A 20,834-nucleotide genomic window follows, 5' to 3' on the forward strand; every position below is an offset into this window, starting at 1 on the left:
ACCCCCAGTGACATCCGACGGAAATCAGTCTCCCCCTTCTCAACGAAATGCTCATCCGCCAACACACGGACACAACTTTGATGAAGTTTCAGCAGATCAGAAGCCAGGAGACCCAAGTTAAAAATCCTCTTCTAGGAAATTCCTAACCTAGGGAAATAGGACAGCTCTTGTGGTTTACTTGGTGCTGCGAGGCTTAGAATCAAAACCAAAACCAAGAAAGAAACGAGACCGGCCAACATCACTGGTTGGTAGGTTGGTTGATTCATATTTCTTTCTTGAGTGCCTATGTGCCAACCTGGGTTCAGCGACTGGGTACAGTGGTAAACAAGAATAGGGTCTCTGCGGTCCTGCAGACGAAAACTAGTGGGGAAGCTTGTCGTTAATCAAAGAAACAAGCTATTAAAGGAATAATGACACACACTGAACGTGGAGCTCTAAGAACCTGCCCCTCCGGGGATTCAGGGCGTGTTTGCCTGAAGAGTGTTGTCTGGTCTGAGACCAAGATGTTGACATGAACTAGGCAAAGAGGAAAGCAGCATGTGCTAAGGGGTCTCCCAGCAGAAGGGAACATGATATGTTGGAGGAATTTAAGGAAGGTGGGTGTGGGTAGAGAACAGAGACCTGGGAGAAGGTTATGAGAAATAGGGTTAAAGGAGGCAGGAGACACAGCATTCAGGGGATCATAGGCTAGAGGCCGTCAAACATTTTTCAGCAGGACACGGACCCATATTGAGAAAACAAGCTTCATGAAATAATCCTTATGCTTAAAACTGACATTGCAATCTAGTATTCCTGTTGTATTCTATTTTTTTCCCCTTTAAAAAACATGCTGCTGGCAACCCACGAAGTTGTTTCTATGACCCACTAATGGCTCATGTCCTGCAGTTTGGAAAGAAATATTATATAAATCATGGTGAGGCTTTTGATCTTTCAATGGCGTAGACACAACCACATTTGCTTTCTGGGCAGAAATGGGCAGACTGGAGTGGCCCAGAATGAATAAAGCAAAACATTTATAAAGATCCAGATGAGAGATGGTACCTTTACTGCGGTGGTGGTAGAGACAGAAGCAGAGTGCCTACTAGGGTGCCTTCACTCACATCTTATTATTTAATCTTATTTCCTCAATGTGCCACATGGGGAACTGGACCAGAGCGTTCAGATGCTTGTCCAAGATGGCATAATCAGTGAGTCCTGAGCCAGATTTGAGCCAGGCCCGTCTGCTTCCTAAGCCTGACCTTTCCTCTAATTCACAGCAAATCCATGAGGTGAGCCTATAAAATAGGAGAGAAATTGTCAGAAGAGCACATTTTGGAGCTTCAGAACCAATTCCTTGGAGGCTTCAATGCTTGAAAAGTTTGCCTATGTTTGGCCCCTGAAATGAAACCTAAATTTATTTCTTAAAAAAAAAAAGACACATACAGTGTGATGTCACAGTAACAACTAGACTTGGAGTCACATGTTCCTTCTGCATCCAATCTATCATTTTCAATTTCTAAAATTTATTCTGAGTTTGGCCACTTCTGTGCATTCTCAACACTATGGCCTAAGTCAGTAACCATCAATTCTCACCTGTATTACTTAGATGTTCTACCTACTTCTCCTGCCCCCAAGGGGTCCACAGAACAATTAAGGTGATTAGTTAAATATGCAAATTATATCATGTCAAGTGCTGTTTTAAACTTCCAATGCCTTCTCATTTCAAGTTGAAAAAACGCAAATATTTAACATGAGCTACAAGATCCTGCCTCTCCCTTCTCTAGCCCCAGATACAAATGAGCTTCCTCTCTGTACACACAAAAGCACCAAGCTCTGTGTTAGGGCTGTTACACTTGTTGTTTTATCCAAGTGGACATCAGCTCGGGACCTTCCTTCTTGTCATTTGGGACTCAGAAAGGTCTCCTGCTTTATGAAGTATTCCCTGACCACCGGAACCACACTGCCCATTCTGCACTATCACCCCATCCCCTTTACTCTCTTCACAGAACATATGCCCACTTGAAATTGTCTTGTTCATTTATTTGTGGATTTTTATATTGGGATGTATCAATGACTTAACCATGTGAAATGTACATAGTGCATTGAGAAGGCAGTGGAGACTTGGAGAGATTTTCACATGCTGGCACTTTTAGCCCTGTGTTTGCTCATCTCTCCTAGCAGCCTGGATCAGCCAAGTGCCAGGTGATTTCCACCAAGTCTCCCTTCTGATAGGGCTGCAAACCAAATCCCCCAACACAGCCAGCCAGCCGGAACCCAACAATCAACCCCAAACTCACCAACATCACACAAGGCAACAAGCTCAGAAAAATAAGTTTTGCTTGAAATGTGTTGATATAATTATTAAGAAAAGTGCAAGAAAAACGACCAACTCTCAGTTGGCTGAGAACAACACAAAAAATAAAGTCAGATTTTAACATTCCGGTTAACCTTTAATATATTTAATAAAGTCAGATATTAAGGGCCTAGTTTGGCAAGAAAAGCGGGAAGGGAAGGGGGAAGAGGAAAAGGAGGGAGACTGGAGGCTAATCAAAGCCCAGGATTCTTTAGAAGTTGAGCAGCATCCAGAGCTGGCCCACAGGATGGGAGTCTGAGGTAGATTGGGCTCTGGCGACCTCAGCAGGACCTAGTTTCCTGAGACACTAGAGTGTCCAGTGCATGAATCCTCAGTTTGTGACACAGGAGTTAGCAGTGTGCAAAGATTCCAGGGTCTGGAAGGAATAACAAACTTTGGACAATTTGGTAAACACCACGGACCCAGCAGGTCCAGCAGAAGCACAGGAGAGACTCTCATGCAAGACTAGTGACCGGCAAATAGCCAAAGCTCTGAAATGTCAATGCGACCAGTCTCAAAGGATCCCCACGCAAGAGCAGTGGGGTAGAAAGGCATCCCCTGGGCTTAGGGGACAGGGCCACAACCACACCCAGAAGCCTTGTCAGGATGCTGGAGCCCAGGGCTGAGCGGCTCAGCGTTGTCCGGCGAGGGTGCATCCACAGGCAGGGGATGAGCCTCTGAGTCCTGAGCAATGTCCAAGGAAAGCCTCCTTTTAGCACTGGGGGGAGCAGTTGGATCCTGAGTCCCCTGTTCCCAAGGACGACGACAAGGGCCACATCTTCCAGCTGGGTGGCCATCCGGGGCAGATGGACCTGGGGTCGGCGGCTGGGTCGGGCCGGGCTCCCCGGAGGTGCAGGTGGCCGCAGCATCGAACTGGGTGGCCGAGCAAGAACCCCGGACCAGCGAGGGGCGCCGGGACACAGCAGGCAAAGGGACTCGGTGGCGGGTCCCACAGTCCAGGGCTACAGGCACACGCGGGCGCCGAGCGCGGCGTGGCTGGTGGTGCCTCAGGCCCAGAGCAGCTCCGCAGGAGGCGCGAACCTCCCTCCAGGCGTTCAGGCCCTGGCTGCTGGGCTCCGTGGGCCGCCTGTGGTCCACCACGATCCGGTCCTGCCCGCGTTTCCACAGCTCGTAGCGCTCCGGTTGCAGGATGCGCACGAAGGCGTCCATAGAGAAGGTGACCCGGGCCTCCCCGCAGCTGCACTGCGACGCCACTTTGCCGTAATCGATCCAGCGCGGGGAGGCGAAATTGATGGCTTCCGCACAGTTAAAGCCGTGGTTGAAGCCAGAGTGGTAGCCATAGGGAAACGTCACTATGAACTCTCCAGCCTCCTGAGTGACCCGACCGAAGGGGATGCCGTTGTCCTTGAGGACCGTGGGCGAGATGAGAGCCACCTTGTGCCGCAGGAAGGCCTCACAGCCCCGCGAGCTGCCCGGGAAAAGCTCCCTGGCCAGGCGTTCCAGGCGCCGGCCGTGCTCCGGGGGCACCGCGTACCAAGTCTTGGGCTCCCCGAAGTGCAGGTAGTTGATGCTGTAAAGGTCCATGTCCTCCGTGTGCCAGGCAAAGGCGGTCTTCCACATGCCGAAGTAAAGATAGGGGGTGTTGACGCCTTCGATGACCACTCCGCACTCCTGTTCCAGCAGGTCCTGAATGGTTCCCAGGTGTCCAAGGTTCCACTGCTTCGTGTTTTCATTGAATAAGGAGCCACTGACGTCAGCCCCATATACTGGTGAACCATAGGGGCGTGTTTTCCAATATTTTCGCTCCAGTTCCTCAAAATCAGAGTAGAATGGAATCTGGTGTTTTTCACTGTTTGTTAAGCGGCGATATTCACGCACGGTCATGGCTTTCGTCTTTTTGTGGTGCTGAGTAAACACACCTGCCCTCCCAGAAACCACCTGCTGGAGGGGAGCGGCTATTAAGATGTCATCGATATCATCGTAGGTCTTTCTGGCTTTCCAGTCCTTGGGTGGAATTACCTTGGCCACGCCTGCTCGGTGTGCACCTTGGGATTCCATATAAGCAATGTATTTATCGAAATCATTAAACTCTTCTTTGGTTGGATGAAATACCATTATGCTACAACTTGGATTCTGGGCCCAGTTGGACTTAGACTTCATAGCTTTCATTAATAAGCAAGAAACTCCCAAATTTTTACTTATGTTCTGGATAGGTGAGGATGCTGGAAAACACTACTTTTTCAAAAATGGGTTGTAGTATATCAGCAGGAACCCCCAGTAGACTTTAGTGCAATGAGTTGATAATATTCCTTAGGCTTACTGATTCTGCAGGGGACTCCACGCTGGGCAGAAGCCTTGCTCAAGACTGATGCTGGCTGAGCCTGCAAGTCTGTGATGTCCTTGGTTGGCACTTGGCTCTGGCCTCTTGAGGTCTAGTGAGTGACCACGGAGGCCTGGGTGGGTATCCCAAATGTCGTGTCTTCAGGTCAGTATTGAAAACAAAACTTAAGAAAAAATACAATAGAGACAGGTTGAAAACTAATGTTTGGAAATAGCTACTAGGGAGCTACAAATAAAACACCACCGTGGACTATAATTGCATACTCAAATAAAGGCTAAAATTTCATAAGATTGACAGTACAAGAAATGGTGTTGTTGTGAACAGTGGAAATTCCTGTACTCTAGTAAGGAGAATGGAAATCATTACATTCACTTTGAAAAACTATTTGGACAGAATCCACTAAAACTGAACTTACCCATGTGCTATGATTCATGCCTAGGATATGTGTATGTCTGTGCAATGAATGTCAAGTCCAAGAATGTTCAGAACAACATTATTTCAGTAGCCAAACACTGGAAACAACTCAAATGCCAGTCAACATTAGAATGGTTAAGTACACTGTAGTATATTCATATAATGGAATACAATTCAGCAATGAAGATAAACAAGAACTACATGAAAATATAAGAATAATTCTATAAACAGAATAGTGAGCAAAATTACCCAGACCCAAAAGAATACCTATTCTTTGCTTCCATTTTTATAAAGAGAAAAAGGAGGCAACGTATTCTATGTTAGAAGTCAGAGTAGTGGTTACCTTTGTGAGGGAGAGAGGTTGTGAGTGGGGGGTGTGAGGAAGTCTCTAGAATAATGTGAATATTCTATCCTGAAGGCAGGTGCTGGTTACACAGCCATCAGAATGGCTCATTGTCATAAATCATCAAGTTATGATGATATTTACAAATTTCTGTGAAATATTTTTTTAATTTATTTAAATTATTTAACTAAATTTTAAAATATAGTTTAGGGTGAAAAGCATTAAAGGAGACAGATATCTTTCATCGTACCAAAAGTGAAAGGAAGGGTGATTGAAAATATATGAACTAAACATTCAATTGAAGAAGCTACAAAATGGAAGAAGAGAAAGAAGGGGTAGGAGTAAAACAATAACAAAGAATAAAGACAAAGTTAATGAAAGAAAACACATACAACACCAAACACTGATGACCAAAATTATTCTTGGAAGAAATTAATGATAGCAATAAAACAAGGGCATAACTGAGCCTAAGAAAGAAGTGGAAAATAATCCACTAGGAAGGAAATAGTGCACAAAAGAATTTTTTAAATCTCAAAAGAGAAACTTAGGAGAAATTTGAAAGCAAGATTTTCAAAAGATAAGAGAAAAGAATAATTTTCTGGAGAAGAAACATATCCAAAATGGATCCAAGAAACACCAGAAAGCTTGAATAATTCCCCAGTATAAGAAGCTGGTTCACAGTATGACCCCCGAAAGTCCAGGAGACACGTCATTTTATATGTGAATCTAGAAAAGTTGCAAGAAACAGTTAACTCTTATTGTGCAAATTGTCTCAGAGTATGGAAAAAGTTGGGAAGCTACTCAGATGAGGCTATTCTGATCTCTGATAGTAAAACGAAAAAAGGACAATAAAAAATACAGCTACAGGCCTTCTTTGTTTATAAGCGTAGAAGAAAACAAAAAATGGAATGTTATCCAACGAAATACAGCAATATAATAAAAGAATAATACGTCATGACCAAATAGAATGGAAGGATGATTCAACATTGGAAAATTTACTGATATAATCAGAATATTAACAAATTAAATTAAAAATGCCATCATCTTATAGGTACCAAAAAAGCATTTGATGAAATGCAAAATCCATTCATGATTTTACAATTCTTACTTGCAAAGCATCAAGAGAAACTTGTTTTGTAAGATAAAGAATTTCAAGGTAAAAAATAGCAAGGATCATTCTTAACAGTGAAACAAAAGTAACATTCGCATTAAAGTTAGGAAAAAGAGATGCATCAACATGGAAAGCTGCTCAACATCACTAATTATTAGAGAAATGCAAATCAAAGCTACAATGAGGTATCACCTCACACCAGTTAGAATGGGCATCATCAGAAAATCTACATACAACAAATGCTGGAGAGGGTGTGGAGAAAAGGAAACCCTCTTGCACTGTTGGTGGGAATGTAAGTTGATAGAGCCACTATGGAGAAGAGTATGGAGGTTCCTTAAAAAACTAAAAATAGAATTACTATATGACCCAGCAGTCCCATGACTGAGCATATACCCAGAGAAACCCATAATTTTAAAAGGCCCATGCACCCCAATATTTATGGCAACACTGTTTACAATAACCAGGTCATGGAAACAACCTAAATGCCCATTGACCGATGAATGGATAAAGAAGTAGTGGTACACATATACAAGGGAATATTACTCAGCCATATAAAGGAACGAAATTGAGTCATTTGTTGAGACGTGGATGGATCTAGAGACTGTCACACAGAATGAAGTTAGTTGAAAGAGAAAAACAAATATCGTACATTAACGCATGTATGTGGAACCTAGAAAAATGGTAAAGATGAACATGTTTGCAGGGCAGAAGTTGAGAAACAGATGTAGAGAACAAACGTATGGACACCAAGTGGGGAAAACTGTGGTGGGGTGAGGATGGTGGTCTGCTTGTGCTGAACTGGGTGATTGGAATTGACATATATACACTGATGTGTATAAAATTGATGACTAATAAGAACCTGCAGTATAAACAAACAAACAAAAATACAGCTAATACTAAACTTTCTTTAGGTTATTTGTATGGAAATACGTTAAAATAAATGTTTCAGACATTACACGAAATTTCTAAAATACTTATACATTCTGGTAAAATGTTATAAGTCATAATACTCCTTATTACTTTAAAATGTATATCTCAGAAATAACTAAATTTCCTTGTCAATTTCATTATTATGAACTTTCGTCAAATCTTTAACTGTGGTCATTTTTAAGTCTTTTGTCATTTACAGAGAGTACTGCGTGTACTCTGATGCTTTTGCAAAAATGTTCCTATGAAAGGGTTTCATCTTTAAGGAATTCATGGAAAACACTCTGACAAGTACAGATGTTTGGTAACTGACTATACTGTGTAACTGAACGATTCAGAACTCTAATAGCAAACTGATGAATTCATAAAAGTGCCTTACAAAATATCAAGAAGAAAAAATAATTACTTACATGGGAATGAGTGAACTGATGAGGATGATTATAATATTTGTGACTTTCTGTTTGAATAAAAAAAAAATCCCACAAGAACTCAGAGGCAAAAAATATACAAGTCAATTTTCACTGCAAAGTAAAGGAGCTGTTACAGCAGAAGATTACTGGATTGAATGTCACTATTATGACATAGTATGAGTGTGGTTCGTGTTTGGTAACTGCAATCATTGTTGATTTCTTGTGCTCATCCATTTACAATGCTTTGTGTCAGTTTATTTATCACTTGTAAAAATAAAATACAGTGTGTGTTGTGAAAAAAAACATTGAAAACAATGTCAAAAACAAATTTCACTGTCTATACTCCATGTTCAACTTGAACTCTATGGAGCATATGTAATAGTTATAATTTTAGGACAGAAAATATATGTGTACAAATAAACGAAGAAAAAAAAAACAAAGCAAACTATCTCATTAACCCAATTTTAAGTGCTTCCGTAATACTGTTGCCTAATCCTCTTAAGCTCCCCCCATTTCCACCATTCAAATATTCTCTTTCACTTTCCCCTGTCCTCAAACTTCAGGCACACCTATTCCACCCCACTTAGAATCCTTCGAATGTCCTAAAAGTCCCTATGTGATCTGGCCCACCATCACCTCTTGACCGCACCCCTTTCTACCCTGCTCCTTGCTCTCTCCTTCCAAACACATTCCTGGTTGTGTCTCAAAAAAGGCCGGTATACTCTTGTCTGATGGTCTTAGCACCATGGCAACTCTCAAGCCTCAGCCCAAACATCACCTTTTCAGTGAAGTCTCCTCTGATCCTCTTGCTTTGGATAAAAGTAGAGACAATTTTCCTTCCACGGAAACAGGTACTCTCTCAAGAGAACAGTTTCAAGTGAAACTTGAACTGATGGTCAGTACCCATGTATCTCTTCCAGATTCTACTCAAATCAGCCCCACCCTAACTGCATCACTCCTGATGCCATCACAATTGAATGGAATCAGCTCTTCCAACTGTCTAGTAAAAGGCCTCATTTTTAAAGTTATCAGTGCAAAAACACAGGTATTTTGCCTGAAATTTTTCCTTTAACATTTCTTACAAGAAAATATATGGTATCTAAAGGTTATACAAATTTCAGGGTCCTTTTAGGTAGAGAGGGATTTCCGTGGGAAAGCTGCCAGAATGGGTGGAGCTAGCACAGTGGTCAGGGCATTAAACACCACTAGTATCTGGTCAGCACAAGAACCAGGGAGAGGAGAAGAAAACCACGCTAAAGAAATCGGTGAGGAAGAGCTCAACTGCCTTTAGAGAACAAAGACATTGAACCTTCCTCACCCTGTAGTCTCCCCAATAAAACTGAGAAAGATCAGCTGGCCTGCCATTGTTCCAAGTAATAGAAACTCCCCACATCTCCTTTGGTCTGCAAGAGGTGCCAGAGGTCCCTATATGTTATCTGGGGTCCATTCAAGACAAGAGGAAGCTGGGGCTGGGGCACAATCCTCTACCACCTCTCTCCCCAAAGAGGTCACCACTATTTGGCTAAAACATAAAACGTTTATCTTTTGGGTCTGAGATCAGGGACAACATAATAACCAAGGAAGGGCCTGCTCTCTGTGACCCCTGCTGGTAGCTTTTGTAAGAGTGCATCAAATGCAAGAGGGAAGAGATATGGGAACATATGCATACGTATAACTGATTCACTTTGTTATAAAGCAGAAACTAGCACACCACTGTAAAGCAATTATACTCCAATAAAGATTTTTTTAAAAAAAGAGTACATCAAACGAATGTTTCCTGCAGACCCGAATACTGATGGCAGGGGCCCCTTCAGTGAGCAGTAGTAGCTCTTTGTACCTCTGCCCTGGAGCCTCATGCACCATGGAATATGCAGAAGGTAGGTAATGGAGGATCAATACGCTCTTCTCCTTTTCTAACTTTAATGTCAACGATAGAAGAAACAATCTCGAGTTCTCTACAGAATGTATTGGTAATAAATGGTGGGGAGGGGAAGTGGTTGACAATGTAGCTCATCCCTGAGGGAGTGTGACAAATGCAGTTAACTCAGCCTCTAAAGATTGGGTGGAAGCCAAATAACATCTCTCTTCCTATTCGAGAAACACCTGATGAGCACTTAAGGGTATTGGGGATAGATTGTTATGAAGGAGAAGCATTGTTCATAAATGACCCTAGATGTTCATCCTAGGATGCCTGAACAGTAGGCTAGCCTAGACTCCTTCCATGACTGGACGGATATAGCATCCAAAAGGGCCCAAGGTCCCCAGGTGCAGGGCTGCTGGCTTTCCCAGACGGCTCCTGTAAATGGCTGGCGTTATATGTAGGCAGCTTAATTCCCCAAGCAGTCTGAAGGTCCCTTTCCTAATAAAGCTTCTGTCATCAAGGCCCTATATGAAGGAGGAGCAATGGACAAGGGGCCTCCACTAGAACAAAACCCTCCTCCACATGGGATGCCTCTCCACGTAGATGCTGAAGAAATGCAGAGCCTATGTGTGCCTTGGTCTGGATGTGTTTCCTGAACTCATATTGTATGACTTTGTGGAATTTTCCTCCATGCAGAAGGGGACTCAAAAGATGGGAAGAAAGCACACAGTAAGGTTTCATCAGGGTTAGGGTTTTCCAGCCATGTGTATCTCAAGGAGAGAGGACCAAGTGTCTTGATGGATTGGATGGAGGGATAAGAGAGTGATTAAAATGATGGGCTAGTATATTTACCTTGGGTAAAAAAGGAAATGAGAACCTGAGGGCAATGATGGAGAATGAAACAGTGTTTGATTCATGGGCTGAATGTCTCCATTAGGTCAAATACTTCTATTAGAACACTAGGAAATGTAAGCTAGAAAGAGAATGGGATGCTTAAAACATAGGTGGTACTCTCATTATTCCCATTTTATGGAGGAAGAAACTGAGGTGTAGAAAATTTTATATTTAAGTAAATAGCTTGTGTTCTCAATCCCTAGAGTTATTTTTGTACTTGACTTATCTTCCATATAAAACTACTTTGAGAGCAGTTTCTAGGCTTTTTTAATCATCATATTTTCCAAGGGATCTTGGTACTTCATATAGTGAACACTCCAAAAATGTTTATTAAAAAAATAAGTAATTAATATCATGTGGTGCCCACTGCAATCTCTCTCCTCTTGGTTACACCCCATCTTTCTTCTTACTCTCCTGTCTTAGGAGAAGAAAATATACTCCCCCTCTCCAGAGCTAATCTTGCCATTCAAACTCCTTAAATTGACACCTCCCATGCATTCCCAAACTATGGTCAATTAAGTGATCACTATCACCTCTGTAAAGAGTTAAATCATCAGTCATCAGTCTGTTTCCTGATTTAAGCTGCATCCATTCTCTTTCCTTCATTTCAATACCCAACATGTCAAAACATAAACAAAAATAATCTATTTTTACAAAAGCATTTCCTCATCTCTCTCGTCTTCTGATTCAGACCCCACTTCTCCACTGAAATTCATCTCTGTAAATCATCACATCGTCTCCCAAGTGCTGCTCCATGGGTTACACTTTATCTCTGGACATCATTGATTCATGGTGCGCCTCCTTCCTCCTAAAATGTCTCTGGCCTCCAGGGCACTGATAGTCTTCTCCGGTTCTTTTCTTTCTCCTTGGTTCCACTTCTTTTTCTACTATACAAATGCAGTCTTATTTCAAAACTAATTTCTCATCTCTCTTTGAACTCTTTTTAATTTTCCCCTTAAATTTCCTTTTTATGTTCACGGCATTCTTTAGTATCACACTCTCTCTCTTTAAAGATATTATTTAGTGCCATAGCTTTCTCGAATAGCACTGACTTACTCCTGCGCTTCGGATTTTCTTTTCATTCTTGACTGGCCACTGAGTCCCTGAAAATCAACTTGTTTAGTACAAGTTTATCATCTTTCTCTTGAAATTAATTTCCTCCTTTAGAATTCTTTTTTTCTAAGGATGGGAATACAGTATCCCAGTTACCGTTGGTTATTACATCTCCCTCTCCCTAGTCATATAATCGGTGAGGTCAGGGGATCCCAGGACAGCCTACTCTGAGTCCCCAGCGACATCTGTATACCCCAGGGAGGCTTCCTGTGCTCTCCTTCCTTACATAAGGAGCCAAGGATCCAGCTTGCCTTCCTCTTCTACTTATAGTTGTCACCACTCAAGCTAGACCCTGAAGATCTACAAGTAGCAGTCACCTGTATCATGTGATAATCTGCCCATCTCACCCTAATTTTTAATCTTAAAAATTCTTCTACAATGATTTTATTTAAAACTATATAAATATATAATGAAATTTTTCATTCTATATGAACACTTCCTCAAAGAAATGAAAAGAGTGAAACAATTTAGAAAGAAAATTAATGTCAAAAATTTAAATATCATGCTAAGGGTCTTTCCCCAATACACCATAAAATGCTGATTACGAAGACTACACAGGCCCTCATTTCCCATTGAATTATTAATAGACAACCAAAACAAGGCTAGAGTTGCATATTTGTTTTTGTTTGTTTTGGTTTTTGTTTGTTTTGGTTTTTGTTGGCTTTTCCACGAGGCATGTGGGATCTTAGTTCCCTGACCAGGGATCAAACCCATCCCCCTGCAGTGGAAGCAGAGAGTCCTAACCACTGGACTGCCAAGGAAGTCCCCTGTATTTGTTTTATAAACTAAATTATTTCCTTTTTACAATTCTAAGGATCCTAGGAGGAATGAGGTCGGGCTTCCATCTATACAAAATAAATAATCTAGATACACATTAGTCTTCAGATATCAAGCATCCAACTGAAACACTCTGATTTTGTAAGTGTAACTCTTTGCACAAATCAAAACTTCTCAGAATTTGCTGATTACAATTACGGTGATCCTTCACTGCTCCAGACAAATGTCTTCTCTATGGGTCTCAGATGGTTGCTTTTACTGTGAAACCGCCTCCATGTTTCTTTCAATTGGAGCCACAGGTACTAGTTGAGAATAAGTACCCTTTCATTTCAGCTACTCTTCCATTTTACCCTTATGCATGGTATCCCCAGTAACACAGAAATTCTTCACCTAAGGAAACTTGACAATTCTGACAATTGAAGAAAAGTATTTTTAGCACAATGATTAGACTTGATTGATTTCTGGAAATTAGGAGTCTTTCAAAAATAATTCCTCCAAGCTTTCCTGGGGTGTGTGTGTGTGTGTGTGTGTATGTGTGTTTTAAACTGGGGAAGGTAAGAAGTGAAGTCAGTTTAATAAATCCTCTCACTGTGGCCCTTTTCCTGTTTGCTTATTGTACAGATTGCTCAACAATTTCAAGACAGCAGGAAAGCCTTCTTGTCTTTTATGTGCCGTGCATATTTCAAAGCTATTATTTCAAATGAGGACTGTTGACAGAATGCCTCAGACGTTAGCCAATGTTTCTGCTGACAGCCAATATCTAAATGCTGTGTTTAATAAATTTCTTCTCAAGTTAGAAAGTCTACTCACTGTTTATTGAAAATAGTTATAACCATAATAATTGATGGCTAAATAAATTCTATTTGATGAAGATAAGTGACTCAACGTTTCCCCTATTACTGGAGAGTCATTTTGTTTTTTACTTTTCCACAAGTGTTCCTAATCCCTTATAAATATCCTATACTTCAGTACCGAGATCAGTTTATTTGGTAAAACATTAGTTAAATAATTAAATTCCTTGGCTTGGATATCTAGAAATGGAATTACTGCATTGCAAGACTTAAACATTAAAAATACTTACAATGTGTCACCAAAACTTTCCAGAAACATGTCAGTTTACATCCTCACCATTAACTTTACTCTGAAAAACAATCTTTAATAATTTGTTAAGAAAATTATTGTGAAAAATTTTGGTGAAAATGTATAGCTCAAGTATTAATTTATACTTCTTAAATTACAACTAAGATTGACTTTTTCGTCTTCAGTGAATCTAGCCATTTGTATTGGTTCATATCCTTTGCCCATTTTTCTCTAATATGGTTCTAGTGTTTTTTCTCATTTACTTACAAAAATACTTTATATATAATGTGAATATTTCACATATTTTACACAGTATATGAACATTTTACAAATTGCTTATGTGAATATTTTACATGTTAAGCCCTTTGCTTAATCTGTTCATAGTTTTTACAGTTTGCTCTTTCTTTAATTTATATTTAATTTTAAATGGTTTTGGCATATATTTCATTTTAATATATTAAAACGTTGAGTGGGTCATTTCTTTTATAATGGCTTTCATGGCCTTTATGTTTAGAAAATTAGAAAGTTATCTGCCCCTCCAGAGACAGATAAATATTATCTTATGGGGTTTTTCCTTTTTATATGTTAATTGTACTTTTAATTTGGATTTTAGTTATACCTTTAATTCTAACTGGGGTTTTGGGGTTTGTTCTATTAACTTTTTCATTATTTTGTGAGTATGGTATAAGGAATAAGAGAGATGTAAGTATGATTCCTAGTCCTAGTTTGTTGTGTTCCTTTCTGGTAGTTTATAGGAGCTTTTCTTTGTCCCAGTGCTCTTAAGTTTGTTCCGTCTCAAAATTCTGGTTGTTTAGTTTTATGAAAACTTTTTAGTTCCTTCTGTGACAACTTCCTCTAGTTTTTCCCTCTGTACATTATCTCCTGTATTTGGATATCAGACCTCATGGACTGGACCTCCAATTTTTGTGTCTTTTCTTCTTCCAATTTTCTATCTCTTTATCACTATGCTTTATCTTCTGAAAATTTTTCTCATCCTTATCTTGTAAACCAACTTCTATTGTCTTTTTCATTTCTCCTATCAAACTTTTAATATTTAACAGCTCATTTCTGTCCCCTTAGCTTTTTCAAGTGTATTTAGTTTCCTTACCTGCCCCCCACCATTGTCCTATTTTTATTTCACAGGTGCACTTATTTCTTCTCTCAGAAAATACTAAAACCCGGACCCATATTGAGAAAACAAGCTTCATGTAACAATCCTTATGCTTAAAATTGACATTGCAATCTAGTATTTCTGTTGTGTTCTATTGTGTTCCCGTTTAAAAAATATGCTGCTGGTAACCCACAATGTCGTTTCTATGACCCAGTAATGGCTCATGTCCTGGAGTTTGGAAAGAAATATTATATAAATTATGGTGAGGCTTTTGATCTTTCAATGGCGGAGACACAATCACATTTGTTTTCTGGGCAGAAAAGGACAGACTGGAGTGGTCCAGAATGAATAAAGCAAAACATTTATAGAGATCCAGATGAGAGATGGTAGCTTGAACTGGGGTGGTGGTTGAGACAGAAGCAGAGTGACTACTAGGGTGCCCTCACTCACATCTTATTATTTAATCTTACTTCCTCAGCGTGCCATGTGGGGAACTGGACCAGAGCGTTCAGATGCTTGTCCAAGATGGCATAATCAGTGAGTCCTGAGCCAGAATTGAGCCAGGCCTGTCTGCTTCCTAAGCCTGGCCTTTCCTCTAGGTCACAGCAAATCCATGAGGTGAGCCTATATAATAGGAGAGAAATTGTCAGAAGAGCACATTTTGGAGCTTCAGAACCAATTCCTTGGAGGCTTCAATACCTGAAATGTTTGCCTATGTTTGGTCCCTGAAATGAAACCTAAATTTATTTCTTAATTAAAAAAACAAAAAAAGGCACATACAGTGTGATGTCACAGTAACAACCTGACTTGGAGTCCCCTTTGATCTGGAGTTGATGACCCTGGTCATGTGGTACTTGTCCGTCAGCCAGGTCATCCTTACCCTTGCACACCTCTGCCATGTCCTGCATGCGAGGCTGTGAGGATTAGGATTTTCATGGGATTTTTTAATATTTATATTACTATCTAGGATTATACATGTTCCCCAAAGTCGATTCATGTTGTCAACTCTAAACACAGTTAAACAACTAGAAATCAATCCCTCTCTTTCTCATGTTCTTTATACACGCTCTATTATGCTACTTGTCATGTAAGGGTATTAATCATTCCTCTGTGTTCTCAAGTAGATCATGTACTTTGGGGGACAGGGTGGTACCTCCTTAGTCTATGGGTCCCATTGGCTACCACAGAGTCTGCAGTAATAGATGTCAATTTTGATAATTATGTTGTTTCAAAAAATGCAGAATATATAAATAAATTTTCGGTTTTTATGACTAAAGCATTTACATGATTTTAATTCACTGTTTTTCAAACTTTCTTGATGCCTGCCCCCCGCCCCTTTGATAAGCATAACTATCTCTGCCACTACTCCCCCACCCCCTTCGGCAAATTCTACTTTTTCCTCAGACCCCTGTCAGTGACCAACACGCACATAATACAGAACATTTGCACATCCCACAGCCAGGCTGATTTTGTCTACTTTAGTTCCTTTTACTTTATAGTACAAACAAGAAAGCTTCGTTTTGTTTCCCTGCTTTCCAAAGAGAAGTTATATGATAATATTGAGTTTATTTTTGCAAATTACAAATGTCCTCACCCCAAGATTCTAGAACACAGTACGTCATGGGAGGACCTTGATCTAATTAAAGTTTTACTGACAGCTCATTCTAGGGGAAGCCTCACTTTCCCAGCATGTTTATGAGCGATAATTCACTGTCTCCATTTGATCACCTCTCGTCCCTTTTCTTTGCCACTGACTCTCTTCTCCTGGGGACGAGGTTTCTAACCAGATCCTCTTAGGCCTCAGCACTCACACCCATGCCAATCCAACATCTGTCCATAGCTGCCAACAAAGACCTGAAGGGGACGTGTAATGGCTGATGTGGAATAAAATGACATTCTACTTGGATTTCAGTGGTTTGCTTGATTCTTTTCCAAGCTGTTTGAACACATGAGTCAAACTGGACCCTTCTCCAGCCCTGCAGTCCTCACCACCTCATTTCTCATACCCAGTTTTGAATCCCTTCATCCCCACCAATTCATTCTGCAGCTGGAGTGACTTCCTAAAATAAATCTGATGACGTCATCCTACTCTAACAGCCCGTCAATCGCTCTCCATTTGCCTTAGGATGAAACCCTGCTCCCTACCTGACCCCCAAAATCACTGACATCTGATCTCTTCCTCTTGGGCCTCACCACTGGCCTGTGCCACCTGGCCGTCAATGCTCTGAGCTGTACTATTCAACTTCCTGCCGTTTCTACCACAGAGAGTACACTCTCTTGTCCCTGAGACTTTGCATCATAAAATACTACCCTTGGCCTGGAATTCTCACCTTGTATTCCCATCCCTTCATCTCTCTCATTTACCTTTTTTTTTTTTTTTAAATACAATCCAGCTAAACATTAGGTCCTCAAGCCATCCATCTTCCTAACAAGCATGTCCTCACTCAACCCTTGCCCTCCTCCTGCCCTATGTGATGTTAAGGGCCTTTTCTGATTGTGCCTTTTTTCTTTCTTTTTGCAGCTTGTGAGACCTTAGTTCCCTGACCATGGATAGAACCCAGGCCTCTTCAGTGGAAGCACGGAGTCCTAATCACTGGACCACCAGGGAACTCCCTGATTGTGCCTATTAATGCCAGTATTTCCCCTGTATCTAATTGCTACCTTGCCCCTCAGACATAAACATAGTGCCTGCTATACAGTAAGTATTCAATACACTGAGTAAATAAATGAATAAAAGTAAGGGAGAAAACCCATGAAATTTCATTTGGAGTCTCATAGCTCTAGTTCAATCATTCATTTTCAAAAGGTTTTTAAAACCTCTACCATGAGCACTGGCTAGATGCCGACTATTCAGGGAGGAATGAGGTTTGACTTTGTCCCTGCTCTCATGCCAGCACCTCGCAGGGCTCCATGGGTAACCAGAAAAGAAAGCAGAAGTTAACTGATGCTCTGCCTTAGACAGGGAAGGGCGACGCTGAGGAATTTTCACGCCCCCAGTGAGTTCTCTAACGTACACTTCATGCTGTGTCACCTCTAGTCCCGTGGAGGACAGATACAGAACCTTGTACCACAGAACTTGAAGTAGGTAGGGAAGACAGACAGACAGACAGACAGACAGACAAGGAGTTCCGATACAGTGTGAGAAGTGCTCTTTAAGAGAGCTATGTGCTATGAGGGCAGAGAAGGGTCGCTGAAGCTAATCTGGGGAGAAGTGGCTCTGGAAAGACAGTAGCAATGGTGTAAAATCATATTAATGATGAGATATGTTGAAACTGTGGCTTGTAAACTAGAATAATGATTAAATTTCTAGCTCCCTGAAGCTACTTCTTTGTCACTCCTCTCTGTTGAGTGTCAAACCCTTGTATGAAATTGACAGGTAGTGAGGAACGTAACCCCATTTGGATTATGAGAAGAGGCAAGGAGGCTGAAGGGTAGCTCCTACTTGAGTGAGGATGCCTGATTCATTTTCCTAATCATGACTAAACCTAAGAAAGGACATCAGGCTCAACCCTCAAGTGAGAAGCAGAAGGTCTCAGAGTCAAAAGTGGTGGCTGACACCCAAGCCAACAGGAGGCTGAATCACGCTCTCCTGAAACTGTGGGCAGAAGTGTCTTCTTTCTGGCAAAGCTAAACCTTGGATGATGTCTAGAAGTAACACTACACAACCTCAGTCCTCATAGAAGAAGCCACGTGTCCTCATGCACTCTCTCATCCCATGAGCTTGCACTAACAAAGACATATGGTCCATAGAACTCCTGAACACTGCCGGATTGCTCAGCTTTTGGATATTGATCCAGATGTTAGGGGACAACTCCAGACAGGAATAACTTTGAGTCTCCTCATGCAGAGAAATATTTAAAATAACTTTTCTGCAACTTTTTTTTCCCCGCTTTCCTTGTCTGCAGGGAGAAGAGTGTAGTGGTTATGAGCTGGGGCCTGGAGTTAGACTGTCTGGGTGCAAATGCAGTGTGATCCTGGGCATATTGTGGAACCTCACTATGCCTCAGTTTCCTCATCTACAAAATGAGGATAATGATAGAACCTACCTCCTAGAGTTGTTTTAATTAAGACAACATGCATTAATATACCATGTTTCATTAATTCTAAGCCATGCACTTTTCACATTTTAACATGTCTGAAATTGAGGTGCAATTTACAGTCGATAGCATAGCAGAGTTTAGTTGCCTCAGTGGCAGGAAAAATAATGGTGTAGCTTATAATCAGTGGCATCTTAGATGTGATGAAATTCAGGATACAAAGAGCTTAGAAAAATACATAGCACATAAACAGTACTAAATGAATATTTAATAGATGATATAGATTTAATATATATAGGTCTTCTAACTTCATCAGAGCCAAGCTATATAGCTCATTTTTAAACCAATGTCCAAGATATCCATGGCAAATGATAATATGACTGACCCATTTCCCAGGAAAGAGAGAAGCTGCTCTTAATATTTAGCCTGGAGTTTGTGGAAGCATCTGGTACCCATCCCTTTATCTTAGCCAGGAACTCAGAAAGGTGATATAACTGAGACCCACTGAGATGTGGATACCTTGGACAGGTAAAAGCTTTATGCTTCTTTAGGTCAGCATTCTTTTCCTAATCATTTATTAGAGTGACTGATACTCTGAGACACAGCAGAGAAATAGGAGCTCTGACATTGAGGCTCAGAAGTCCAGCTCTCACCGCAAACCTGCATACAGCAGGGAACAAATCCAAAGCCCTAAGTTAACCAACTTCTCCTCTTAAGAGGATAGTGGTCCTTGGACTACCATTCCCCAAGTGACTAATGCAAGTCTTGTTTTCCAATTGTAGACCCCGCTTTCCGTAAGAGAAGCTGTAATAAACACATTTTTTAAATACCAGCAAATTTCCAGTGATGCTCTAGTGCACCTTGGAGACTAGTTCTATAAGCAACTCCTAAGCCTCCCCGACCAACTTTAATTCAGCTCAACTCTGGGCCCCAAAAGGAGTTTATTCAGATGGCAGACACGCAGACATGAGTGAATATTATATATTTAGACAGGGGATCAAAAGGAGCTTCCCTGGCCTTTTGTTTCTTGCTGATTGCGTGTCCCCTTTAAAATGTATTTGACTGTCAATGGGACAAAGCAGAATACTCTGTTTTAAACTTCCATATTTTAAATTTTCTTCATTTTGAATAATCTGTATATCTTTCATTTGTATTGTTTTCTTTCACTGGAAAAAACATATTGCCTTTGTATTATGAAATTTTTCTTAATTGCCAGGAAGAAACGAAAATGAAGTTCTATCAATATGTTTATATTAGAAAGAATAGTTAGAAAAGTAGAATAAAAAATATATGCATGGTATGATCACAGGATGTGAACATACGCAAAGGATAATAAAAGACTGAGAAAAGCTCAATAACTGGCTTTGCACCATAGGTAAGTAAAATTATTTTGTTTCATTTTTCTGTACTTAAAATTTTATACAGAAAAACTTACAAGAGGGAAAGTGAAATTCGTTTTCAAAGCAAATAGTATTAAATTCAGTGGAATTTTGGAAACCACTGAAGGTTCTGTAAATGTACATTTTTTAAAAACTCACAGGAGTATTTCATTTACACTAGTTGTTCACAGATCATCAAGGCCCTGAGTCATTCTATAATACAAACAGGAAATGGAGGTTCTGATGAACCAAGATGACCAAAATCCACCTTCTCCAGATATGGATAAACTGCTTGGCTTGGCTCTCTTGCCTAACCCCTGTTAATATTATTTAGTATTTTCATGGTCCTCTCAGGATGGTATAACAAATATCATAGTGGCTTAGAAACAAGCATTTATTTCTCACTGTTCTGGAGGCCGAGAAGACAAAGATCGAGAGGCCAGCACAGTCAGTGTCTGGTGAGAACCAACTTCCTGGTTCATAGATGGCCATCTTTTTGCTGTATACACACATGGCAGAAGGGGCAAGCAAGCTCTCTGTGGTCTCTTTCTAGAGGCACTAATCCCTTTCATGAGGGCTCTCCTCTCATGACCTAATCACCTCCCAAAAGCTCCACTTCCAAATACCATCACTTAAGTTTCAATGCATGAACTTTGGAGGGAGACAAACACTCAGTCTATGGCAGTAATGTTGAAGACAACAGTCTGTTCAGTGGGTGAAGGAGGACCATTTGACCTAAGTAG

The 20,834-nt window shown here is 40.8% G+C and overlaps 1 protein-coding gene across 1 annotated transcript; it reads right to left on the minus strand.

Annotated features, from left to right (window-relative positions):
- Positions 1-2,896: 2,896 nt before the first annotated feature.
- On the minus strand, positions 2,897-4,462 carry LOC136126906 (lysine-specific demethylase 4D-like). The gene has a single exon (XM_065882363.1). It carries the CDS (start codon positions 4,460-4,462, stop codon positions 2,897-2,899), a length of 1,566 nt encoding a protein of 521 aa, XP_065738435.1.
- Positions 4,463-20,834: the final 16,372 nt, after the last annotated feature.

Source organism: Phocoena phocoena, chromosome 8 (genome assembly GCF_963924675.1).
Source record: "Phocoena phocoena chromosome 8, mPhoPho1.1, whole genome shotgun sequence".
Taxonomy (NCBI): domain Eukaryota; kingdom Metazoa; phylum Chordata; class Mammalia; order Artiodactyla; family Phocoenidae; genus Phocoena; species Phocoena phocoena.

Excerpts from the sequence above, each read along its gene's own strand:
- LOC136126906 (XM_065882363.1), bottom strand. The coding sequence starts at position 4,462 with ATGAAAGCTATGAAGTCTAAGTCCAACTGGGCCCAGAATCCAAGTTGT.